This window comes from Uranotaenia lowii, chromosome 3 (assembly GCF_029784155.1).
Source record: "Uranotaenia lowii strain MFRU-FL chromosome 3, ASM2978415v1, whole genome shotgun sequence".
NCBI lineage: Eukaryota > Metazoa > Arthropoda > Insecta > Diptera > Culicidae > Uranotaenia > Uranotaenia lowii.
The window spans coordinates 337,291,621-337,316,331 of record NC_073693.1 but is presented as its reverse complement, the minus strand read 5'-3'; the positions used below and the strand labels follow the sequence as shown (position 1 = coordinate 337,316,331).

Here is a 24,711-nt window from a genome sequence, read left to right as displayed (position 1 = left end):
ATATGATGGAATTTTCAGAGCGAGTTGAATATTACACGTCTATGAATTTCAACAGACTTGTAAAATTTGGAAGACATGTAAATATTTAAGACGTGTAATATTTAATTCGCACTGAAAATTCCGTCATTTGTGATGCTTCTTTTTATTTACATCATATGTGATGGAAATTTACATCAAATAATCGCATTCCGTGTCATGTAATATTCATGTCCTTCGAATTCAGTGCTATTATGGATTCAACTTTTTTCAATCTGTAAATTTACATCAACAAATCGCGTTCGACGTCATGTAATATTAAAGGTTTTTCAATTTCAGTGTTGTTAAGGATTCAGATTTTTTTGCTGTGTAAAGTAAACGCCAGCACACCGAATTTCAAGCTAGTCTACGATCTGAAATAACTACTATAAAGCCCGAAATTCTGGCCAGTGTTATGCAAAATGCCTGCGAAAGAGCTGCTTTTTTATTATCAATGGGGGGTGGTTTGGAATAAATGGCATAAAATATCCTGACCAAAGCTTGTTTATTTTTGGAAAACGACTGAAAATTTGAGGAGTGTTTTTGACCTTGAGATCGGATACACCCAAATGGCTCACTCTTTTTGTTTTATAAAACTCTTTCAGAGAAACCTGATAAAATTTTCCGTCAATCCTGTAAAACGCAACCCCCAAGTAAAGTTTTCTTGGTCCTTGGTTTCTTGGGCTATGAACTTTATGAAGAATTTTCAAAAAAAATTCATCATCTTTAAAGTTTTTCGTAGAACTAAAGTTGAAATTTGAAAAAAAGCTTAGCTTTTAGGGGGTTAAGTGGGTGTCATAGCACATTTCACAGTATTCCATTAGTAATGATCCTTTCACAAAGCTTACGTTAACGGAAAAAGCTATTGCCAAAGGCGATAATTTCCAAAATCTTGAAATCCAATATCAATTTAACGTATTTATCATTTTGGTTATGTCTGACTTTTGTGTCAAGAGCGTTTAAGAGCGAAATTTGGAAAAAGATTCGAAGAATCTTTTTAAAAAATTGCGATTTAATAAGGAGTTTGCAAATATTTTGACCTTGCTCTATTTTGTAAGTATAATTCTTATTTCATAACATTGAAGCTGATCAAAGCTTCGCGGGACACAAATAAGCGTTCGAGGGCCCGAGGAGTCCCACGGGCCATGATTTGGCCACCCATTATCTAGATTGAGCTCAACATTTAGATTTTTTTTATCAAGAAATGCATAATACATAAGCCAACAATCCAAATGGAAATTCGGGTAAAAATAGTTTCATATATGAAAACATTATGCTCGATTAGCCTTCAATTCGAAACAGATTTTGGGATTTGAAGATTTAATTGTTTCCATATATCGTCATTCTAAATTAGATGATATAATTAATAAATGCGTTTGATATTTTCATTGAGGATTTTGGTTCTAGTATATTAGAAGAGTAGGGGTTATGTGAAAGCTATCAGTATTGAACTATAAACAATAATTTCCTGAGCATTTTTGTCATACAAATTTAAAAAACAATCGATTGCGAACATCCATTTCATGGTTTTTGTGATTTTTACAGCTTTCCGTTTTACTGGAATTTTGCAGTCGACGCTTTATTGTAAATTAGATCATGAATAGGGGACATCAAGTTCTAGGTCAGGCAAATAGACTTATATTACTTTTCGACAAAAAAATGAGCACTTTCTGAAAAAATTGTAATCGGTTATGATAAAAATTCGTGCTGGAAGCAAACAAAATCAACAAAGCTTTCATAGATGAGGCATGCTCAATTTGGTGAAACCTGTAAACTTATCCGATGCAAAACTCTCTCAATGACATAAAAAAAATTTTAAGAATGGTCATTCTAATGAAACAAAATTTGATGCCTGCTCACTGATCGGTGATTTAATCAGATCAATTTGACATTTGAGCACCTTTTTTTGTTTTTTTTCTTCTGTTTTCCACCCCTGGATCAAGTTAAGTTTTAAAAAAATTGTGCATCATACGTCTGTCTGATGCCCATATTTATTGCAAGTATGAACAAATTTTACTAACAAAACTTCGTAGAAAAAATAATTTCACATGTTGGTGTTATTACCAATTCGATACAAAAAAAAACAAACTACGAAAGCTAATGTTGGAGATGGGGGGATGGACAAGTAAAGATAATAGTAATGCCTAGGTTGAAGTAAGTTAATTTATAGGTTCTAAACGAACACGTAAATGCTTCTAAAACAGTCGCAAGCTGAATGGGGGTGACTGAGAAAAAATCATCCGAATGTGTTATTTCGGCTTGTGACAGATGATTCACGCTGCATATGGTTAAATGATGATTGCACTGCACCATTTGCGTCTGAAGCTGTTGGAATTTTTGTATTTCAAAATTACCAAAGGCGGAACGTGTAACATATTTGTGATAACCAAAAACTAGAGAAAGCATCCAAAGCAAAGGACAAACCTACCACAAGAAACGGTAGAACATAGACCCAAAGCCCGAAAAAAGAAGGTACTATCTCTAGCTAGTGAGCTTATCTGCAAATAGAGAAATTATTCACTCTCGTTGCCGAAACCGACGTCCGACCCCGGCCCAATTAGTCACAAATACAACACAACAAGTGGTAAAAAAAGAGGTGATAATACTCTTCTACATCCAGTCCATGGGAAGAAGGAAGTGATAAGATAATTCCTGGCAGCAGTTTCTCACCACCGAACCGATCGAAGGCATTCCGCAGGAGTGTTGCCCCGAAAGAAGTGCTACTCCGATGGGATTGTCCGATTATCGTGCTGGTGACACTTCAGTCAGTCTCCATTGGACTCTCGGTCTCAGTCCGGGTTTTGAACCGATGCCGGTGTGCAACATTGTCCGAGACGCGCGCGACGAAATTAACTACGGTTTGAGTGATGTAAGGGTTGTTCTGTTCTGTCTGATCAATTGACGCTTCAAATAGGGGTGGTGGTCAAATGAAATAGTTCTAACCTAGCTAACTAGAGCAAGAATTGCCGTTGCATTGCCAATATCGGTCGGAATCGGTGAGTGTGAATAGTTCCAGTTATAGGTCACATTTGACCTGTAGATTGTTGACGTTTGATCGAGATTCGAGATCATACCGGGTGGTGTGGTGATGTTTTGTTTTTGTTGTGATCTTACCGTGGACAAAGACCTACATATGGAGATAGGTATCTTTTGTCGGTGAAGATCGTTGCAGATCGGTGTTTGTCATCACTGATCTTTGTGTCATTGCATCGAAGAAAGTGACCGTGAGAGATCTTTCGCCCCCTTTAGTGAACTACAAAGCCGCAATTTGTCCAGTGAGTGACAATTCAACCAATACTATATAGTGCATCTTCACGCGCGCCGCCGTGATTTCCTTATTCCGAGAGACGATTGTTGGATCATCTACATGGATCAGTGGTCGGCAACCTTTTGAGTCTGAAGAGCCTAAAATTACAGTTTTCAAAATAACAAGGTTTGAAAGAGTCACATTATCATATAATCGTTTAAAATAAAAGCATTTTCCTAACCAAAATTTTTTAAAGCTGTTAAGTTTTTTTTTGCAGTAAATTCAAAGCTTTTTTTTTTATCTTTGTTAGAGAGTTTTTCAGCCTTTGGCTGGTTCGTCTCTACACGTTCAAAATTATACAGTGAGCGAAATAAGAATAGTAGCAATATGTGTTTTGCTTGGTAAAATATGAATGATTAAAAATCACGAAAATTTTCTTCTACAGTTTGTTCTCAATTGTTTAACGGATAAATCAAGCATAAGTTTCCTTTTTTTTTGGACGTAGCAATTGGCGTTGAGGACCAAAAACGTGAAGGGTGCGAAATAAGAATAGTTCCACTTGAGTTTTTCAACTAAAACAAGATTATTTTCAAAAATTTACTGTGTTAGGGATGAATCATCCAAAAGGATGAAAATCCCAGAAAAAAAAATTTACTGTGTAAAAGTGAATAATAATGCTTCTACAAATAATTTGAATACATAACTGCATTTTTAAGAATTTTCTAGAATTCTAAAGGTTTTCAAAAGTATTTAAAGATAGTTTTAAGAGATGCTCATCTAGCGTTAAGGAATTTGATATTTGAGCTGTAATTTTTTACCAAACTTCTTACTTTCTTTATTAAAATTACGTGAAATGATGAAAAAATCATTCGGGATTTATTTTGAATCTGAAAAAAAAACAGGTTCTAAATCAAAAACTTATAATTTTTTTTTAGTAAACCACACTTTTCCAGTTTCAAGTCGTAGATGGCAGCACTATCTTGCAGTTAAAACCAAATTAAGTCTCAATATTGATTTTCCAGGTTTGTTTAGGCCCATATTCCTTAATTTTAAGGTATTTTCCCATCACAGTTTTGTGGAAGTTCACGCTGCAGAAAGCTTTTCCGGATTTGCAAAAGAATCACCAGCACAAAAATGTACAACCGCCAAATTCCTGCTCATCTCAACTTCCGATTCAATTACAAATCATACCAATAATACCGCTAGCCGTCTGGTCCATCAAGCTCCATCAGAAAGTACAACAATAGTTTTATTATAGGTCCAAGAAATCCACTTTTAGTGACCTTAATGCAATTCTATTTTTTTTTTATTTAGTGATCTTAGAATTTCCAAAGCGTTCACACGGTATTACCATGTATTTATTTCTTGACCAAAATCATCCAGCATACCCTAATTTTTCCCGGATATTCGAAAATGGGCATACATTTGGTTAAATTGCAAGATAGTGCTGCCATCTATGACTGAAAACTAAAGAAATAGTGTATGACTATTAAAAAACATTAGTGTTTTTGAATTAAAACCTGTTTTTTGGATTCAAATTCAGCCTCAAATCTATGTTTCATCATGTTGCATTATACTTATGAATGTTTATGAAAAAATCAAGCAGTTTGATAAAGTTTTATAGCTCAAATATCAAATTCCTTAACGCTAGAGGAGTATCTCTCAAACCCCCCTTTTTATACCTTTGAAAACCTTTGAAATTCTGGAAAACGCCTAAAAATGCAGTTATCTATTAAAATAATTCGTAGAAGCATTATTATTCACTTTTACACAGTAAACTTTTAAAAATAATCTTGTTTTCGTTGAAAAACTCAAGTGGTACTAATCCACACCCCTTTTTCGCATTTTTGGTCCTCAACGCCAATTGCTACGTCCCAAAAAAGGAAACTTATGCTTGATTTATACATTAAGCAAATCAGAACAAACCGTAAAAGAAAATTTTCGTGATTTTCAATCATTCATTTCTTAACAAGCAAAACACATAGTGGTACTATTCTTGTTTCACTCACTGTTTTTCTGGATTTTCAACTATTTTGATGAGTGAAATCTATTGTTTGCCCCTAATAACTCCTATGTGCCAATTTTCATCCCAATCCAATGTATAAAAACGTCATTATCACTAAGATATTGAAAAGTTGATATGGACGACCCCTTTTGCCGGCCCCTTACACAAAATTTTATACCTCAAATCGATTGCACGTCACTCAAAACTATTGTGTACCAAGTTTCATCTGGATACGATGTATAATTACGTCAATATCGCAAAAACAGCGAACAGTTAATATGGACGACCCCTTTGGATGACCCCTTACACAAAAGTCGACACCTGAAATCAATTGCTCGTCTTTCGAAACACTCATGTGCAAATTTTCAACACAATCCGACGAAAAATGACGTCAATATCGGGAAAACAATATTTGTCTTGTATGGACGACCCCCTTCAGAAGGGGTCAAACAAAAATCTGAAAACATTTTTCATCTTTCCTAGTCCTAATGAGCATCCATGCCAAATTTCAGCTCTCTAGCTCTTAAGACGGCTGAGTCTATAGAGGACAAACAAACAAACAAACAAACATACAGAAATTGCTTTTTATATATATATAGATATCACAAGTTCGATGAATTCAAGAAAACTATTTCATACAGTCACGAAAAAAAAACTATTTTCTCAATATTGCACAATTTTGCTTTCATTTTATCCAACTATGGTTTGACTTAGAGTACGTTTCTGATTGAAACGGATAGTTGTTTTTGAAACTGTATGCAATAGTAAAAAAAACATGTATAACACTTTTGAATTACAACCTGTATCAGCTGTTGAAAAAAAAAAACAAATACTAACATCTCTCCAGCTTTAACATATTATTAGCATATTCCAGAAATCAGAAGAAATTTTTGAAGTCGAAAATAAATCATCTCCTTGATTTAAGCCCTTTGCAAAATATGATATTCAAGTTTAATATTGATTTCTCAGAAATAATGCCCTCAAGCGTGTTTTCAGAGTTTTAGTTTTGTGAAAAATTTGTGATTTTGTGCATCTTAAAAAGCATTTGACAGCTTAAATATTGACATTCTTTTGTCAAAATTAAACAGTTATGGAATAAGAGAAATAGCTAACAGTATCCTTCGCAGTTATCTTGAAGGGCGTAAGCAGTATGTTGTTATTGAAAATACAAAGAGAGGTAAGAAATATTTATACCAGTGTACCATAAGGTTGCCAGAATTTTTTCAGCAAGTATCCGGCCCGGACAATCCGGGCAATTTTCTTTAAAAAATCTAGCAAAATCTGGGTATTTCTTTTTTGACCATAAATCCGGGCAATATCCGGGCAAATTTTGTAAAAACCCAGATTTACTCAACAAAAATCAAGATAAAAGAATTGAAAAAAAAATATTTTTTTGATCAAAATTCAAAAACAAATTTGAAATCGTATTTAGGTCATCGAAAAATCCTTTCATGTTTATTTTTGCAAAAATTTCCTCAATTTTTTTTGTTTTGGTGGCTAAATAAAAAAAAAATACAACACAATTTGATATTTTTTATGTTTTATTTGCCAAATAAAGTTAAAAAAAATCCGGGCAAAATTCGGACATTATTCAATGAAATCCGGGCAACCGGGCCGGGCCGGACTGTTCTAAAACTTTGAATCAAATATCCAGGCAAACTCGGGTAAAACCGGGTAATCTTAGTGTACCACAAGGAAGCAATATTGGTCCTTTACTTTTTCTATTAAATGTATATGATTTATGTAATTTAATTTACCATTACAGAGTACACCACGCTTGTTTACTGACGATACAGAAATTTTTTACACAGTGGTATCACCAAATGTGATTATTCAAAATATCGAAAATGACCTGATCTAAATACATTATTTCAAACTTACTTTCACTCAACTATAGAATAAACAATTACAAGTTGTTTCATTCTACGCGTTCAGATACCGCCAACCACTGATCCAGCTATGGATGGAGCTGCTATTAAAAAAGAAAATTGTTTCAAATATTTCGGAATCTACTAAGATAAAACCCGCTCGTGGAATCGTCACATCGAACATTTAGAGAAAAAAATCTTTGCGTCAAAATAGTCAAAATTGTCATTATTTACCAAACTGTCAGAATTCTATTAAATGTCTAAATTGTCAAAATTGTCAAAATTGTCAAAATTGTCAATATTGTAAAAATTGTAAAAATTGTAAAAATTGTCAAAATTGTCAAAATTGTCAAAATTGTCAAAATTGCCAAAATTGCCAAAATTGTCAAAATTGTCAAAATTGTCAAAATTGTCAAAATTGTCAAAATTGTCAAAATTGTCAAAATTGTCAAAATTGTCAAAATTGTCAAAATTGTCAAAATTGTCAAAATTGTCAAAATTGTCAAAATTGTCAAAATTGTCAAAATTGTCAAAATTGTCAAAATTGTCAAAATTGTCAAAATTGTCAAAATTGTCAAAATTGTCAAAATTGTCAAAATTGTCAAAATTGTCAAAATTGTCAAAATTGTCAAAATTGTCAAAATTGTCAAAATTGTCAAAATTGTCAAAATTGTCAAAATTGTCAAAATTGTCAAAATTGTCAAAATTGTAAAAATTGTCAAAATTGTCAAAATTGTCAAAATTGTCAAAATTGTCAAAATTACCAAAATTACCAAAATTGTCAAAATTGTCAAAATTGTCAAAATTGTCAAAATTGTCAAAATTGTCAAAATTGTCAAAATTGTCAAAATTGTCAAAATTGTCAAAATTGTCAAAATTGTCAAAATTGTCAAAATTGTCAAAATTGTCAAAATTGTCAAAATTGTAAAAATTGTCAAAATTGTCAAAATTGTCAAAATTGTCAAAATTGTCAAAATTGTCAAAATTGTCAAAATTGTCAAAATTGTCAAAATTGTCAAAATTGTCAAAATTGTCAAAATTGTCAAAATTGTCAAAATTGTCAAAATTGTCAAAATTGTCAAAATTGTCAAAATTGTCAAAATTGTCAAAATTGTCAAAATTGTCAAAATTGTCAAAATTGTCAAAATTGTCAAAATTGTCAAAATTGTCAAAATTGTCAAAATTGTCAAAATTGTCAAAATTGTCAAAATTGTCAAAATTGTCAAAATTGTCAAAATTGTCAAAATTGTCAAAATTGTCAAAATTGTCAAAATTGTCAAAATTGTCAAAATTGTCAAAATTGTCAAAATTGTCAAAATTGTCAAAATTGTCAAAATTGTCAAAATTGTCAAAATTGTCAAAATTGTCAAAATTGTCAAAATTGTCAAAATTGTCAAAATTGTCAAAATTGTCAAAATTGTCAAAATTGTCAAAATTGTCAAAATTGTCAAAATTGTCAAAATTGTCAAAATTGTCAAAATTGTCAAAATTGTCAAAATTGTCAAAATTGTCAAAATTGTCAAAATTGTCAAAATTGTCAAAATTGTCAAAATTGTCAAAATTGTCAAAATTGTCAAAATTGTCAAAATTGTCAAAATTGTCAAAATTGTCAAAATTGTCAAAATTGTCAAAATTGTCAAAATTGTCAAAATTGTCAAAATTGTCAAAATTGTCAAAATTGTCAAAATTGTCAAAATTGTCAAAATTGTCAAAATTGTCAAAATTGTCAAAATTGTCAAAATTGTCAAAATTGTCAAAATTGTCAAAATTGTCAAAATTGTCAAAATTGTCAAAATTGTCAAAATTGTCAAAATTGTCAAAATTGTCAAAATTGTCAAAATTGTCAAAATTGTCAAAATTGTCAAAATTGTCAAAATTGTCAAAATTGTCAAAATTGTCAAAATTGTCAAAATTGTCAAAATTGTCAAAATTGTCAAAATTGTCAAAATTGTCAAAATTGTCAAAATTGTCAAAATTGTCAAAATTGTCAAAATTGTCAAAATTGTCAAAATTGTCAAAATTGTCAAAATTGTCAAAATTGTCAAAATTGTCAAAATTGTAAAAATTGTAAAAATTGTCAAAATTGTCAAAATTGTCAAAATTGTCAAAATTGTCAAAATTGTCAAAATTGTCAAAATTGTCAAAATTGTCAAAAATTGTCAAAATTGTCAAAATTGTCAAAATTGTCAAAATTGTCAAAATTGTCAAAATTGTCAAAATTGTCAAAATTGTCAAAATTGTCAAAATTGTCAAAATTGTCAAAATTGTCAAAATTGTCAAAATTGTCAAAATTGTCAAAATTGTCAAAATTGTCAAAATTGTCAAAATTGTCAAAATTGTCAAAATTGTCAAAATTGTCAAAATTATCAAAATTGTCAAAATTGTCAAAATTGTCAAAATTGTCAAAATTGTCAAAATTGTCAAAATTGTCAAAATTGTCAAAATTGTCAAAATTGTCAAAATTGTCAAAATTGTCAAAATTGTCAAAATTGTCAAAATTGTCAAAATTGTCAAAATTGTCAAAATTGTCAAAATTGTCAAAATTGTCAAAATTGTCAAAATTGTCAAAATTGTCAAAATTGTCAAAATTGTCAAAATTGTCAAAATTGTCAAAATTGTCAAAATTGTCAAAATTGTCAAAATCGTCAAAATTGTCAAAATTGTCAAAATTGTCAAAATTGTCAAAATTGTCAAAATTGTCAAAATTGTCAAAATTGTCAAAATTGTCAAAATTGTCAAAATTGTCAAAATTGTCAAAATTGTCAAAATTGTCAAAATTGTCAAAATTGTCAAAATTGTCAAAATTGTCAAAATTGTCAAAATTGTCAAAATTGTCAAAATTGTCAAAATTGTCAAAATTGTCAAAATTGTCAAAATTGTCAAAATTGTCAAAATTGTCAAAATTGTCAAAATTGTCAAAATTGTCAAAATTGTCAAAATTGTCAAAATTGTCAAAATTGTCAAAATTGTCAAAATTGTCAAAATTGTCAAAATTGTCAAAATTGTCAAAATTGTCAAAATTGTCAAAATTGTCAAAATTGTCAAAATTGTCAAAATTGTCAAAATTGTCAAAATTGTCAAAATTGTCAAAATTGTCAAAATTGTCAAAATTGTCAAAATTGTCAAAATTGTCAAAATTGTCAAAATTGTCAAAATTGTCAAAATTGTCAAAATTGTCAAAATTGTCAAAATTGTCAAAATTGTCAAAATTGTCAAAATTGTCAAAATTGTCAAAATTGTCAAAATTGTCAAAATTGTCAAAATTGTCAAAATTGTCAAAATTGTCAAAATTGTCAAAATTGTCAAAATTGTCAAAATTGTCAAAATTGTCAAAATTGTCAAAATTGTCAAAATTGTCAAAATTGTCAAAATTGTCAAAATTGTCAAAATTGTCAAAATTGTCAAAATTGTCAAAATTGTCAAAATTGTCAAAATTGTCAAAATTGTCAAAATTGTCAAAATTGTCAAAATTGTCAAAATTGTCAAAATTGTCAAAATTGTCAAAATTGTCAAAATTGTCAAAATTGTCGAAATTGTCAAAATTGTCAAAATTGTCAAAATTGTCAAAATTGTCAAAATTGTCAAAATTGTCAAAATTGTCAAAATTGTCAAAATTGTCAAAATTGTCAAAATTGTCAAAATTGTCAAAATTGTCAAAATTGTCAAAATTGTCAAAATTGTCAAAATTGTCAAAATTGTCAAAATTGTCAAACTTGTCAAAATTGTCAAAATTGTCAAAATTGTCAAAATTGTCAAAATTGTCAAAATTGTCAAAATTGTCAAAATTGTCAAAATTGTCGAAATTGTCGAAATTGTCGAAATTGTCAAAATTGTCAAAATTGTCAAAATTGTCAAAATTGTCAAAATTGTCAAAATTGTCAAAATTGTCAAAATTGTCAAAATTGTCAAAATTGTCAAAATTGTCAAAATTGTCAAAATTGTCAAAATTGTCAAAATTGTCAAAATTGTCAAAATTGTCAAAATTGTCAAAATTGTCAAAATTGTCAAAATTGTCAAAATTGTCAAAATTGTCAAAATTGTCAAAATTGTCAAAATTGTCAAAATTGTCAAAATTGTCAAAATTGTCAAAATTGTCAAAATTGTCAAAATTGTCAAAATTGTCAAAATTGTCAAAATTGTCAAAATTGTCAAAATTGTCAAAATTGTCAAAATTGTCAAAATTGTCAAAATTGTCAAAATTGTCAAAATTGTCAAAATTGTCAAAATTGTCAAAATTGTCAAAATTGTCAAAATTGTCAAAAATTGACAAATTTATAAGGAACATTTAAGCTGAATAGCGGTTCACTAATTGTCATTTGGACTTTCAACCGCCTGTTTTCAAGTTTTTGAAATTCACACAGAGTTCATAGTTCTTTTCACTGTAGCCATAAACGAACTTAGAAAGTGGCTCGCGAGTCGCATGTTGCTGACCGTTGATTTGCATACATAGCTACAGACAGAGCTCAGCCAAATGCTGCATCAGCTGTGATGTCGTCGCGAAGCCTTAATTGACCAATTGATATAAATGTTTTAATTCAATTCTGAAGGAACCATTCGCAGATGCTGCCGACCGACCTTTGAAGCGTGAATGTGTCCAGTTGTGTGACAATAACACAAAACCCATCTGTGGCAAGTGGATACACTTCACCGGAATTGAATTTTCTCCTTTTTATAGTCCCGTAAAATACCGTTTTCAAGTGCCATTGAGATAGGTTATGGGAGAATGTTCAACTTTGATTATGATCTTATTAATGTAAAGAATGCACCATTCAAAAACTCTAACAATCCCCATTTCCTTTCGAATTTCAGATCTCAAAATCTCTCCCATTCGCCGAGACGCCCACCAAAAGCCCGCCAACCAAATAAGGATTAAGCTATTCGCAATTTGAATAGCACACTACAAGCCGTGAATGATAATCTGTTAGCACCTGTGGCAGCTTAGTTCGATAAGATTAGCTTTACACCTACACCTACCACCTAAACTTTACTTAACCCAAGGTGCTCAGCCTAGCCAAAATGCATTTCAAAGACGTTTGCAACAAACGGTGCAGCCTCGCTTCCGGCGGGGTTATCCTTATCGCCCTGGGGATTTTCTTCACCTTCTGCTTCCAGGGTGTTTTTCGGGATATCCTTTATGAGGTGAGTAAATTTTTGGTTAAAAGCGTGGAAAAAACAACATTTGCCATTCTTTGACACGATCGAACAAACACATGGCGACCGTCATTGAAAAAAAAGTGAAAAAATCAGCTAGGTTGGGAAAAATCCTGTAATGTAAAGCTTAATTCCACAATATAGAAATACAGTAGTTCTTCAATTTTATCACTATCCGATTTTACCACTACTCGCCAAATTCACGTTTATTGTTTCGATTTTATCACTTTTTTCCAAAAAATAGTGGTTCAGTTTATGAAATTCTTTGGCTTCATAAAATGCATTCAAAAGTAAATTTTTTGTCATTTTTGTCATTTTTGTCATTTTTGTCATTTTTGTCATTTTTGTCATTTTTGTCATTTTTGTCATTTTTGTCATTTTTGTCATTTTTGTCATTTTTGTCATTTTTGTCATTTTTGTCATTTTTGTCATTTTTGTCATTTTTGTCATTTTTGTCATTTTTGTCATTTTTGTCATTTTTGTCATTTTTGTCATTTTTGTCATTTTTGTCATTTTTGTCATTTTTGTCATTTTTGTCATTTTTGTCATTTTTGTCATTTTTGTCATTTTTGTCATTTTTGTCATTTTTGTAATTTTTTGTAATTTTTGTAATTTTTGTAATTTTTGTAATTTTTGTAATTTTTGTAATTTTTGTAATTTTTGTAATTTTTGTAATTTATGTAATTTTTGTAATTTTTGTAATTTTTGTAATTTTTGTAATTTTTGTAATTTTTGTAATTTTTGTAATTTTTGTAATTTTTGTAATTTTTGTAATTTTTGTAATTTTTGTAATTTTTGTAATTTTTGTAATTTTTGTAATTTTTGTAATTTTTGTAATTTTTGTAATTTTCTGTCATTTTCTGTCATTTTCTGTCATTTTCTGTCATTTTCTGTCATTTTCTGTCATTTTCTGTCATTTTCTGTCATTTTTGTCATTTTTGTCATTTTTGTCATTTTTGTCATTTTTGTCATTTTTGTCATTTTTGTCATTTTTGTAATTTTTGTAATTTTTGTAATTTTTGTAATTTTTGTAATTTTTGTAATTTTTGTAATTTTTGTAATTTTTGTAATTTTTGTAATTTTTGTAATTTTTGTAATTTTTGTAATTTTTGTAATTTTTGTAATTTTTGTAATTTTTGTAATTTTTGTAATTTTTGTAATTTTTGTAATTTTTGTCATTTTCTGTCATTTTCTGTCATTTTCTGTCATTTTCTGTCATTTTCTGTCATTTTCTGTCATTTTCTGTCATATTCTGTCATTTTCTGTCATTTTCTGTCATTTTCTGTCATTTTCTGTCATTTTCTGTAATTTTCTGTCATTTTTGTCATTTTTGTCATTTTTGTCATTTTTGTCATTTTTGTCATTTTTGTCATCTTTGTCATTTTTGTCATTTTTGTCATTTTTGTCATTTTTGTCATTTTTGTCATTTTTGTCATTTTTGTCATTTTTGTCATTTTTGTCATTTTTGTCATTTTTGTCATTTTTGTCATTTTTGTCATTTTTGTCATTTTTGTCATTTTTGTCATTTTTGTCATTTTTGTCATTTTTGTCATTTTTGTCATTTTTGTCATTTTTGTCATTTTTGTCATTTTTGTCATTTTTGTCATTTTTGTCATTTTTGTCATTTTTGTCATTTTTGTCATTTTTGTCATTTTTGTCATTTTTGTCATTTTTGTCATTTTTGTCATTTTTGTCATTTTTGTCATTTTTGTCATTTTTGTCATTTTTGTCATTTTTGTCATTTTTGTCATTTTTGTCATTTTTGTCATTTTTGTCATTTTTGTCATTTTTGTCATTTTTGTCATTTTTGTCATTTTTGTTTGTCATTTTTGTCATTTTTGTCATTTTTGTCATTTTTGTCATTTTTGTCATTTTTGTCATTTTTGTCATTTTTGTCATTTTTGTTTGTCATTTTTGTCATTTTTGTCATTTTTGTCATTTTTGTCATTTTTGTCATTTTTGTCATTTTTGTCATTTTTGTCATTTTTGTCATTTTTGTCATTTTTGTCATTTTTGTCATTTTTGTCATTTTTGTCATTTTTGTCATTTTTGTCATTTTTGTCATTTTTGTCATTTTTGTCATTTTTGTCATTTTTGTCATTTTTGTCATTTTTGTCATTTTTGTCATTTTTGTCATTTTTGTCATTTTTGTCATTTTTGTCATTTTTGTCATTTTTGTCATTTTTGTCATTTTTGTCATTTTTGTCATTTTTGTCATTTTTGTCATTTTTGTCATTTTTGTCATTTTTGTCATTTTTGTCATTTTTGTCTTTTTTGTCATTTTTGTCATTTTTGTCATTTTTGTCATTTTTGTCATTTTTGTCATTTTTGTCATTTTTGTCATTTTTGTCATTTTTGTCATTTTTGTCATTTTTGTCATTTTTGTCATTTTTGTCATTTTTGTCATTTTTGTCATTTTTGTCATTTTTGTCATTTTTGTCATTTTTGTCATTTTTGTCATTTTTGTCATTTTTGTCATTTTTGTCATTTATGTCATTTATGTCATTTTTGTCATTTTTGTCATTTTTGTCATTTTTGTCATTTTTGTCATTTTTGTCATTTTTGTCATTTTTGTCATTTTTGTCATTTTTGTCATTTTTGTCATTTTTGTCATTTTTGTCATTTTTGTCATTTTTGTCATTTTTGTCATTTTTGTCATTTTTGTCATTTTTGTCATTTTTGTCATTTTTGTCATTTTTGTCATTTTTGTCATTTTTGTCATTTTTGTCATTTTTGTCATTTTTGTCATTTTTGTCATTTTTGTCATTCTTGTCATTTTTGTCATTTTTGTCATTTTTGTCATTTTTGTCATTTTTGTCATTTTTGTCATTTTTGTCATTTTTGTCATTTGGGGATTTTTTTTTATTATCTGACGGGTTTGCGCCGGGGGTCTTCAGATTTTCCCCAAAATTGAAAATTTGGTTCATTTTTGCGACTTAAAAACACATGTATTTTTTCAGATTTCTAACATTTTTATTTTTTGAGTTAGCTTCGGTTAGATTTTTTTGTAAATAAAAAATAACCATTTTTCAAAGCTACATAACTCTGTTGTTTCTCAACGGAAATTATAAAATAGCACATCAAAATGCATTGAAATTTTATCAGCTTTCCAAATAGAATAGTTGAAAAAAATTAAATAATGACCTTCAACATGAAAAGTTGTAAATAAACTTTAAATGGCGTCTAAAAGTACCGTCTGCACCACCGAATATTTTGCAAAAAATAACATTGTATAGCTCGATTCATGATGCAATTTTCATCTGAAGACACCAAAGTGGGCCATTAACACCTTGAAGAGTTATGAAAGAAATAATGACAATAAATCTCTTTTTTTGCATCGAAAACAAACAATGGTCGAACAACTGCACTCACATATGGAGATAGCAAGCACTTCTAACAACATGGAAACAAAAGAACTTACCAAAGCAGGTAAAAAACACTATTTTTTCGTCCATTTCAGACTGCCCCTACTCGCATAACAGTCCCATATGAATTTTCGTCATTTTAGGTCAACATAAGGCTTCTAAATAAATGGCTAAAAATAGAGGTTTTATTTTAGAAATTTCGAAAAAAAATTTCAATTCGTGGCTGTCTTATATGAAATATACCTGAATAACAGTCCCATATGTACTACGGATTTGGTTACTTTTCAATGTTTCTTTCGGCGAAATAGTCTTTGGTTTATTGCTTTGAATCATTTAAACATTTTTTAACTCACTTAATGTCGAATGATGCACACTAGTTTTCGAAGGCAGGTCTGACTTTCTTTGGAATGACTTCCTGAGCGAAAAACTATCGGATGCAATCAAAAATCGTAAAAAGATTCAACTTACAATGTGGAATTCATGATATTTTTTTGCATAAGTATGTTTCTTTTTCTGACAATTGCATTTAAAAGTTCAAAAATGATCAAATTTAAGTCTTAGAAAGAAGCTTGGTGAGAAAAATATATTTTGTATGGGACTGTTATGCTAGTAGATTCGAAAAAGTTTTCAAATATGGTCGATTAACAGTCCCATAATGAATAAAAATTGTGCTCTCGACCTTACCAATAACCCAATTTCGAAAATTTCAGGCCTAACGATTTATTATGACAACCTAGAAACGATTTTCGTCTATGCTGAAAGTGGTGGTCACAATTTAAAAATATATTCCAAAACAGAAAAAGCTGATTGTCTCGCTTGCTTATTTTTGTATATGGGACTGTTATGAAAGAAGGGGCGGTAGATTGTTGCAGCTTAACTGACTTCATGTTATATCCAAAAATCTAATAACGTATTCGTTTATACCCAGTTTTGCACCAGGTCACAACAAGTTATGCACATTTTACTGTCATGTTTAGAAGTTTATGCGCTTAGTTTCGCATCCGTATTTCCCCGGATTTGATTTAAAATGGACGGTGGAACACTGAAGATTCGTGTGTGAGCGATCGAGGTAGCCAAACACTGGCGACGAATTATGTTCTTCCTAGTATGGTAAACCTCAAAACTGGGCGAATGTAGAAAACGAATACGGTATAAGTATCATATTTTCGTCATTTTACAGCCTGGGCTGGCCATACTGAGCTCTTCGATTATTACTACAACATTTGTGCCACTTTCTCATACTTTTTTGATCAATGGGAAAGGATTTTGGTGTCCAGTGCTTAGCTCCCGATATAAAAACTATGTAAAGCACGTCTATATTTCATTTTTTTAAATCACGTTTTTGTGATCCCAAACACAGGGACTGAACCTTCTACTATTGGCATTGATTATGCTTCACAATGATCTTTGATCGAAAAATTAATAAGTTATATAGTATATGACCAGGTTGTAAAAGCAACATTCCCATTATTAGTTATATCACTTAAACAATGCGATACTCATAATTTTGGTTAAAATTTAAAGTCAGTTTTGCTGCAAACACTCTACAAAGCACGAAAAAGTAGTGTTTTTTACCTGCTTTGGTAAGTTCTTTTGTTTCCATGTTGTTGGAAGTGCTTGCTATCTCCATATGTGAGTGCAGCTGTTCGACCATTGTTTGTTTTCGATGCAAAAAAAAAAGATTTATTGTCATTATTTCTTTCATAACTCTTCAAGGTGTTAATGGCCCACTTTGGTGTCTTCAGATGAAAATTGCATCATGAATCGAGCTATACAATGTTATTTTTTGCAAAATATTCGGTGGTGCAGACGGTACTTTTAGACGCCATTTAAAGTTTATTTACAACTTTTCATGTTGAAGGTCATTATTTAATTTTTTTCAACTATTCTATTTGGAAAGCTGATAAAATTTCAATGCATTTTGATGTGCTATTTTATAATTTCCGTTGAGAAACAACAGAGTTATGTAGCTTTGAAAAAGGGTTATTTTTTATTTACAAAAAAATCTAACCGAAGCTAACTCAAAAAATAAAAATGTTAGAAATCTGAAAAAATACATGTGTTTTTAAGTCGCAAAAATGAACCAAATTTTCAATTTTGGGGAAAATCTGAAGACCCCCGGCGCAAATTGTCAGATAATAAAAAAAAATCCCCATTTTTGTCATTTTTGTCATTTTTGTCATTTTTGTCATTTTTTACATTTTTTCATTTTTGTCATTTTTGTCATTTTTTTTTCATTTTTGTCATTTTTGTCATTTTTTTCATTTTTGTCATTTTTGTCATTTTTGTCATTTTTGTCATTTTTGTCATTTTTGTCATTTTTGTCATTTTTGTCATTTTTGTCATTTTTGTCATTTTTGTCATTTTTGTCATTTTTGTCATTTTTGTCATTTTTGTCATTTTTGTCATTTTTGTCATTTTTGTCATTTTTGTCATTTTTGTCATTTTTGTCATTTTTGTCAGTTTTGTCATTTTTGTCATTTTTGTCATTTTAGTCATTTTTGTCATCTTTGTCATTTTTGTCATTTTTGTCATTTTTGTCATTTTTGTCATTTTTGTCATTTTTGTCATTTTTGTCATTTTTGTCATTTTTGTCATTTTTGTCATTTTTGTCATTTTTGTCATTTTTGTCATTTTTGTCATTTTTGTCATTTTTGTCATTTTTGTCATTTTTGTCATTTTTGTCATTTTTGTCATTTTTGTCATTTTTGTCATTTTTGTCATTTTTGTCATTTTTGTCATTTTTGTCATTTTTGTCATTTTTGTCATTTTTGTCATTTTTGTCATTTTTGTCATTTTTGTCATTTTTGTCATTTTTGTCATTTTTGTCATTTTTGTCATTTTTGTCATTTTTGTCATTTTTGTCATTTTTGTCATTTTTGTCATTTTTGTCATTTTTGTCATTTTTGTCATTTTTGTCATTTTTGTCATTTTTGTCATTTTTGTCATTTTTGTCATTTTTGTCATTTTTGTCATTTTTGTCATTTTTGTCATTTTTGTCATTTTTGTCATTTTTGTTTGTCATTTTTGTCATTTTTGTCATTTTTGTCATTTTTGTCATTTTTGTCATTTTTGTCATTTTTGTTTGTCATTTTTGTCATTTTTGTCATTTTTGTCATTTTTGTCATTTTTGTCATTTTTGTCATTTTTGTCATTTTTGTCATTTTTGTCATTTTTGTCATTTTTGTCATTTTTGTCATTTTTGTCATTTTTGTCATTTTTGTCATTTTTGTCATTTTTGTCATTTTTGTCAGTTTTGTAATTTTTTTTTAAATTTTTTTTTGTATTAAGGACCTTTTTGACATTCGGTCCCTTTGAAATTTTTGTCAGTTTTGTAATTTTTGTCATTTTTGTTTTTTTTTTTTTGAGATTTTTTCTTTCTGGTAATATTAAATCAAATCGCATTTTTGTTTTTTTGGGTGATTTTTACATTTTGATAATATATATATCAAATCTCAAATAAATAAATCGAGTATAGGAGTTCAAATGAAATACATACTTCTGATTTCATGGTTTTTGTTTTAAGAATATTCGATTAATTTTCATCATAAAATGATTTCAGCGTCGATTAAAATTAGTTAACTAAAGAATATTCATAAAACGCCATATAAAATACCGAACTGTAAAAATCTTACTCTCCCACCAGGAAATGAAACTCCGTCCAACGTCCCGGGGGTACGACGCCTGGGTGACGCCGCCGTTCCCGCTCTCAATGGATGTGTACTTCTTCAACTGGACCAATCCGGAAGATCTGACGAATCACAGTACCAAACCGATCCTGGAGGAGTTGGGCCCCTACCGATTCACGGAACGGCCCGAAAAGGTGGACATCGTGTGGCACGATCACAACGCCACAGTTAGTTACCGGAAGAAGAGTTTGTACCATTTCGACGAGGAGGGGAGCAACGGAACCCTGGACGATATGATAAGCAGTATTAACGTGGTTGCGCTGGTAAGTTGAAATTTTAACTTGTTGGTTCTCGAAATTTCAGCAGTTTATTTAATTGCTTTCGAGTGACTAATACAGAGTACTGTCTACGTCAAGAAACCATTCGTCACCAATCAATTAATACCTGGGTTTGGTGGGAAAATAAACGAAAATGAGACAGCAAGATAGATCCCAGTTTATTTTTCTGGGTTTGTTTTTTTTTGCTTAAAGAAGGAATGAATACCTAATCTACCAATTAAAACCAAATACTGGATAAGATACTCTTGAAAGTTAGGACGCGTAGTAAATTTTACCGCTCCACCTCAATCGATGATTAAGACTTTTGAAGTTCAAGGTCAGCCCAATCTTGAAGATTTACAACACTGTGTCAATAGAAAATTTAAAACTGAAAATTGCAATTCATTCCTTCATTCAAACGATTCTTGTACTTCTTCTTGGTAAGAATTGCCGGCAAACAGGTTCGTGAGAGTGGGAAGAAAAATAAAAATAATCACTGTTCCAGATCGACGGCTCTGTTGTACGAAATTTACGTCACAAATTAGAAGTTAATTCATTTTTTACCTGATTGGCACGAACTTTAGAATGGGCGCTCGTGTGGTCGACACAATAAAACTGGTGGGATCCAGTTTTGTTGTTAAAATCATTACTTCAAAGACTCATAAAATTTTAACGTTCTCTTCTTGAGCGTACACAACAGATTAAAAGTTAATTGATTGAGACTCAGATATTCAACAAACCGAAATGGTGTTTAGAGATAATGTTTGGGATCAATAAATAAAATAAACTAGCTGACCCGGTAAACTTCGTTTTACCTTCTAAAGTATAAATCGTAATAAATGTTTAATTTCATCTACACGTCCTTAACTGCATTGTGCTCGCCAATAGATTCTTATGGAAATCGTAACAAATAAAGTTTAATTTGTATTGGGACCCCCTATCATCAAAAGTGAGATCCTTGAAACTATTATACAAACCATCTCTGACCCAAAAAACCCTCGGATACCAAATTTCACTTCATTCCGACCGACCATTCATACGTGATGTTATTACAAAGAAAACGCCTCCATTTTTATATATAAGAAGATGTGAAGAAGAGATAACTTTGTATGGGGACCCCCCTTTCATAAAAAGTGAGATTCTTGAAAGTATTATACAAACCATCTCTGACCCAAAAAACCCTCGGATACCAAATTTCACTTCATTCCGACCGATCATTCATACGTGATGTTATTACAAAGAAAACGCCTCCATTTTTATATATAAGATGTGAAGAGATAATTTTGTATGGGGACCCCCCTTTCATAAAAAGTGAGATTCTTGAAAGTATTATACAAACCATCTCTGACCCAAAAAACCCTCAGATACCAAATTTCACTTCATTCCGACCGACCATTCATACGTGATGTTATCACAAAGAAAACGCCTCCATTTTTATATATAAGATCAAGTAATGCATCTGTTCTCGTAATGTGGGAGGTGTACTGCATCGTTCCTTCCAAGGTAGACGACGAAGGACTTATCTAAGGAATCTTTTCTGAATTCGTTCGATGCGCTCTGAGTGCAAGGCATAATACGGCACCCACACTTAAACTCCAGGATACTTCTTAGATCAGCGGTCGGGGAACCGGGGTAAATTACCCCAAATGGGGTAAAAGTGAAATTCTGGGGGTAACAGTGAATATTTTGTGAATTAAATGTGTATATTTCCATTTTGCAATTTTATGAATTTGTTGGTTTTATTTCGAAAGTAAAGAATTTAGCGGCATATGCAGAAGTGAATATTTCCCCCTGAGGCATTCAAATAACACGCTTTGGGAGCTCGCTCAGTGTTTACGGATACGTTTTTTTGCTCTTCGGCATGGCGTAATATCAACTTAACCTTCCCATGCCGTTCGCAAAATATCCGTTTCGGGGAAATTTTAGTTGTAGTTTGATTTCGTTCTCCTGACTGTAAATGTTAACCGATTTTGATGATATTATATTCATTGTGTAGGTAATTTGTTCTTATTACTCAAAATTTTAAAATAAAGTCGATATGTATTACCAAGTTATCGGAAACTGGTTTAGAAAGTAAAAAGTCCGAAAAATCAATTTTATTTTTAAAATGCTCATAACTTTTGACAGCTTTTCTGTATTTAAGTGTTTCATTGATGTTTGAAATCGTCAAGAATCCATCTATCCGACAATGTATAGATATGTTGGGGTCCAATGAAAGTTTTGACCGCTATCTCAGATCTTCCGGTAGAAAAAAATCTTACTTTAAAAAAACGATATCCAATTTTTGCTTTGCTTAGCTGTATTTCATTTCCCAATGAACCGATTTTCAAAACTCAAATTTCAATTTTTTGACGTTAATTTGATCATTATTTTCATAGAACATACTTGGTCTGTCAAAATTCCTAGTTCTTCAGTATATTGGAATGATGATAAAGAGATTCTAAATGTGCGCTTCGGGTCATATTGACCCGAACGGCATGGGAAGGTTAAATAAAAATGTTTAGGGGTAATGATTCAAGAAGTTCCCCGACCCCTGTCTTAGATAGATGTCACGAAGTTTTGCGTACTACGCTTCATTAAACCCAGCATAGAGTGCGCTTTCTTTGTTGCAAATGAGATATGCTTGTCGACCTACTTACTTACGTAATGCTCCCGCGCCCATCCTCCGGTGCATAGGGCCGTGGTAAAAGACCTTCACGATCCGGAGCCGCCTCTTCACTTGTTCGCAGTCAAGACTCTCGTCGACAGTTCGTATTTCGGCGGCTAGGCTTCGCCGTCACGAGTTTCTGGGCCTACCTCTTCTTCGATGCCCATCTGGATTCCAGTCAAGCGCTTCTCTGCAAATCTCGTTTTCATCGCTTCGCAGCGTGTGCCCAATCCATCTCCACTTACTTTCCCGAATCTCGATTTCTAGCGCTTTTTGATGACACCGGCGATGTAGTTTCTCATTTGAGATCCAATAGCCAAGCCACCAAGCGCCTCGTTACCGCATATGCGCATCAAGTTTCGCACCCGTACAGCGATACGGATTTGACGTTTGAGTTAAAGATTCGAATTTTCGTTCGTAGAGATATCTGACGTGAGCGCCAGATGTTCCGGAGACTCGCAAATGCAAATCGGGATTTTCTGATCCGGGTTTCGGTGTCTTTCTTGGTACCACCATCAGGCTGGAAGCACTACACTTTCTCAACCTGATGCCCAGTTACCATGAAACTGGAGGGATTTTCTGTGTTGATCTTCATCGACTTGGTCTTTCCGACATTGTTGTGTTTGGACAAGCAAAACAATATCGTCAGCTAGGTCAAGGTCGTTCGGTTGCTCCATTGTTGAAGGATTCCACAGCAATCCTCGGTTCGGTGCACAGTCGATCAATCCAATCAAAATCTCATCCATTACGATGAGAAAGAGTAGCGGTGATCAGATTCATCCCTGTCTCACTCCAGCAGTTACCTGGATTGGATTGCACAAGACACCGTCGTACAAGACCTTGCACGAAAATGCCTCGTACTGTGCTTCGATGAGAGGAACTAGTTTCTCTGGGACTCCTCGTCGCCTTAGAGCCGCCCAGATGTTTTCATGGTGAAGTCGGTCGAATGCTTTTTCGAAATCAACGATCACCAGCAGAAGAGAATCCTGGAATTCGTTGATTTTTTCCAGTATTATTCGTAACGTTGGGATGTGATCCACACATGTTCGTCGATTGTTAGTTTGATGTCTAGTTGGAGTCAAAAGTCGTTAATTGAGGACATTCTGGTGAGAGTTGTCGAGCTAATTTTATATTCAAATGCTTCTTGTGCAGCATTTATCCATATTGACATCCATATCATCACGGTGACACCACTGACTAAACTGACTGGACACTCGATTTCGATTTATTGGTTGCTCGAAAATTTACGAGCTATATAGATACCAAAGTGCGCTTCGATCGATATTGAAGCCTAGTTGGAAAACTACACCAGACTGCCGTAAACGGAGTGGAAACAGTAAGTGTGTTCCACAAGGGTCGATACTTGGCCTGGTATTGTGGAACATCGTCTACGACGAAATGCTGATACTGCGTCTCCCATCGGAAGTGAGACTTGTGGGATTCGCCGACGACGTGGTTCTCCTGGTCTCGAGCCCATCAACAGAGGAAGTCCAGCTACTCGCCACAGTAGCGATCGAGCAGGCGCAAAGTTAGATGTGCTCCAAGATCTTGTGTCTGGCTCACCCCAAGGCCAAGACGGTGCTGATCACAAACCTGATATCAGCACAAACAAAGACGATTGTAGCTGGACCGATCCAATCGGATCGAATCCAAGCATGTGATCAAATACTTGGGGGTGATGATCGATGTAGGCTGAGTTTCACGTCGACTATGGCTACAAAAGAGCGGCAATGGCGACAGCAGCCGTCTCGGGGGCTATTTCGAACAACTCAGCGATCCGCTGCAGCAGAAGGAGCGTTCTGGCGAGAGTGATCTCGTCCATTCTGCGGTGCGGAGCGGCCTGAAAGGCAGCCGTGAGCAGGCAGTGTTATCTGCAGAAGCTCTGCAGCGGTTGATGAACCTGCGGGTTATCAGCGCATACCGAACAGTGTCCTCGGTAGCAGTTGATGTTGTAGCGGGGGTCTTGCCCATCTTGGTCTTGTTAGAGGAAGATATCTTCTACGACGAGCACAGGCACATGCCAGAGAGACCTCGATGTCCAACTGACTGCACCAGTGGGACAGCTCGGAACGCGACCGATGGACCCATCGCTTGATCCCTAACGTCGGATTTTGGATTAATAGGAGACAAAGAGAGGTGGATTTCTGCATGAGGCGATTCAGACTGGTAACGGATGCTTCACGTACCACCATCGCTTTGGACATGTGGCCTCACCACTCTTGCCAAACCTACGGAAACAGTTGAGACACCAGAGCATGTAGTGTTCAACCTGTGGTTCAACTGTCCGAGGTTCGAATGGGTACGATGCCTGTGGGCCCGACAAGACATCCGATAACATCGTCCGGAGGATGTGTGAGGATGCCAATGTCTGGTGCGTGGTCAGCGATGGGTTCACGGGTCCGCGACCGGTGTCGGGTAACTCCTTCGCCGGAGAGCATCTGAGTAGAGTGCGTCGGAAGCTGGCAGT

General features: G+C 32.2%; 1 protein-coding gene across 4 annotated transcripts in view; it reads left to right on the top strand.

The window, feature by feature from the left end:
• LOC129751418 (protein peste-like) overlaps positions 1–24,711 on the top strand; it is a 71,019-nt gene that overhangs the window by 35,136 nt on the left and 11,172 nt on the right. Inside the window, exons 1-3 of one of the 4 annotated variants that reach the window (XM_055746910.1) lie at positions 2,879–3,011; positions 11,945–12,274; positions 19,298–19,603. In XM_055746910.1, coding sequence (XP_055602885.1) covers positions 12,152–12,274; positions 19,298–19,603 — 429 coding nt within the window. In that variant the 5' untranslated portion in view covers positions 2,879–3,011; positions 11,945–12,151. The other 3 variants (XM_055746912.1, XM_055746911.1, XM_055746909.1) reach the window with 3 other exon arrangements.